Below are 2,002 nucleotides of genomic sequence, written 5' to 3'. Positions count from 1 at the left end.
GGCGCTAGTAGGCCTGTGTAAATTACTCGAGGTTATATAGTCTGACGGTCCCCAGGACCTAGAGAATTCACCATGTTCCTCCATTGAGTCACAAAAATCTTCCAATATTATCACGTGGACTTAGTAATAAATTTTCGTATCGTTACAAAATCCAAAAATAGATTCTACGCAAACCGGCACGTGACGATCTGTTTGTTTTACCCGCCTCAAGCGCCCGGGTGCCTAAGACTTGACACGCGCCCACTTTGTCGGGAAGGTGCGCCGAGCATGCAGGCACCAGGCTCCAGCCAGCCCATTTTATAAATGCTCGCACCCACCCTTCTACGCCGCCGCCAAACTTTTACAGTTGCCCCAGCCAATCCCCTCCAAGACAGTATCACGTCGGGATCCTAGCGCTATCAATATTCTGACATTGCGCGAGGAAAAGTGATACGGAGAACCTCATTTCGCTCATCAACCGACCTGAGCAACGATTGTATCCACGAACGTGTCAGTCTTTGGTGACTTACCTCAAATGAACATCTTGCTAAAGCGGAGAGTAGACGAAATCGGATACCACAAACCATCCAGTCTACCGATCACAACCCGAACTAGCGAAGAACATTCACGTAAAGGGCCTGCCTCATCTACGTCTGTCTCCATATGGAGGAGAATATTCTTGCTCAGATCTACTGGTATAACATTTGTCCTTGTTTTCAGAATGGAAAAGACTTCGAGAAATGGCTTCTAGGACAGTTGCCTCCATCAACTAAGGTATACGGAGTGTTTTGGACTTCGGATGACAATATCCCATTCCAAGAGACGCGCGCACATGCAGTAGTGACAACGAAAATTGCGGTACCGAAGAATGACCAGGTCAGAGAGATTGAAAAATGTTGTAAAATTGAACACGGTTCCTGCAAGGCTTTTGCAGACGCCCAGAGGGCCGAGTCGGGAGATTTGGGATGGATCGTGAAAGCTATCGAGGGTAAACCGGCAAGGGGTAACCCCGAGATATTTGGAAACAAGTTACAGGCCTGATTCAGAGACCGGGTCTCAATGTATGCGTGTTGTAATTGAGGAGCTCACCAATGTCCGAATCTAAGACCACCATAACCGCCTTCAAAGACCTTTTTAGGTTGTGGTAGCCGTATCAGGTCTACAGCAAAAACCCTTCCGCAGTTCGGCCGATGTCAGGATCAGGAGGGCGTGCAAAGACATTTGCTGACAGTGACGTCCCCTTTTGCTGCTCGACGAAAGAGTTCCTCATTAAAGAGCACATTTCCCCATATTTCACCAGAAAGGTATCGTCTCCGTTGAGTACCAGGAGGTCTTGTAGTCGTAGATATATGCCAGATTTGCCGTTGTCACCCATTCCAAGAGGCGCCGATGTATATGCAGCAAAAATTCGATTTGCAATCTTCGTCCAAGGGCGAGTGTTGACAGGATCCCGGAAAATGATAGTTGATACGCCACAATTGTGGCTGACTGGCTGTGCTCCTGCCAAGTATAAACGAAGTACGAACTTGTAAAGCAGAAGTCGTAAATATCACGTAATGTCTTGGCACTGTATTGCCGTTTCACGGCCACCGATCTAAAGTACCTTACACGGCGCCTGTCTATCCCGGAAATGCTTCGCCAGCCTCAATTTTATTCGCGGGAAGCATGCTCAGATATGAATTCTGGTTATTCCATTTGATTCCTCAAATCCAGAAGAGCCGGATGCCAAGGCTTTGACTACTACTGGCAGTGCATGGTGATGACAAGTCCAGCGAGGGTAACAACGAGGGCGTAGCTGGTGATTGTCTTCCGTTGTAAGATTGGTATGCGTACCAGGTGCCCATTGTAGTCGTGGCCGTTTATTATTCCCAGGCCGTTTCTAGAGTCACATCCACTGATATGCGAAAGTTCATTAGGTCAAGACTTGAGGTACCTACTTATAGGTTGCAGTTCACAATGCGGAGAGTTTCATAACGCGGGGATGTGGGTTAAATGATTGATAAACTCTCTGGGGAGGGGGGGG

The 2,002-nt window shown here is 47.9% G+C and overlaps 1 protein-coding gene across 1 annotated transcript; it reads left to right on the top strand.

The window, feature by feature from the left end:
- The first annotated feature begins 216 nt into the window (after nt 1–216).
- On the top strand, nt 217–1,317 carry PV07_12847 (uncharacterized protein). Its single transcript, XM_016400417.1, has 2 exons — nt 217–489; nt 543–1,317. The coding sequence occupies exon 2, from the start codon at nt 643–645 to the stop codon at nt 1,018–1,020; it is 378 nt and encodes a 125-aa protein (XP_016241937.1). The 5' UTR covers nt 217–489; nt 543–642; the 3' UTR covers nt 1,021–1,317.
- The last annotated feature ends 685 nt before the right edge of the window (nt 1,318–2,002 follow it).

Source organism: Cladophialophora immunda, assembly GCF_000835495.1.
Source record: "Cladophialophora immunda strain CBS 83496 unplaced genomic scaffold supercont1.207, whole genome shotgun sequence".
NCBI lineage: Eukaryota > Fungi > Ascomycota > Eurotiomycetes > Chaetothyriales > Herpotrichiellaceae > Cladophialophora > Cladophialophora immunda.
The sequence above is the reverse complement of the archived record's forward strand: the minus strand, read 5'-3'. Positions and strand labels throughout refer to the sequence as shown.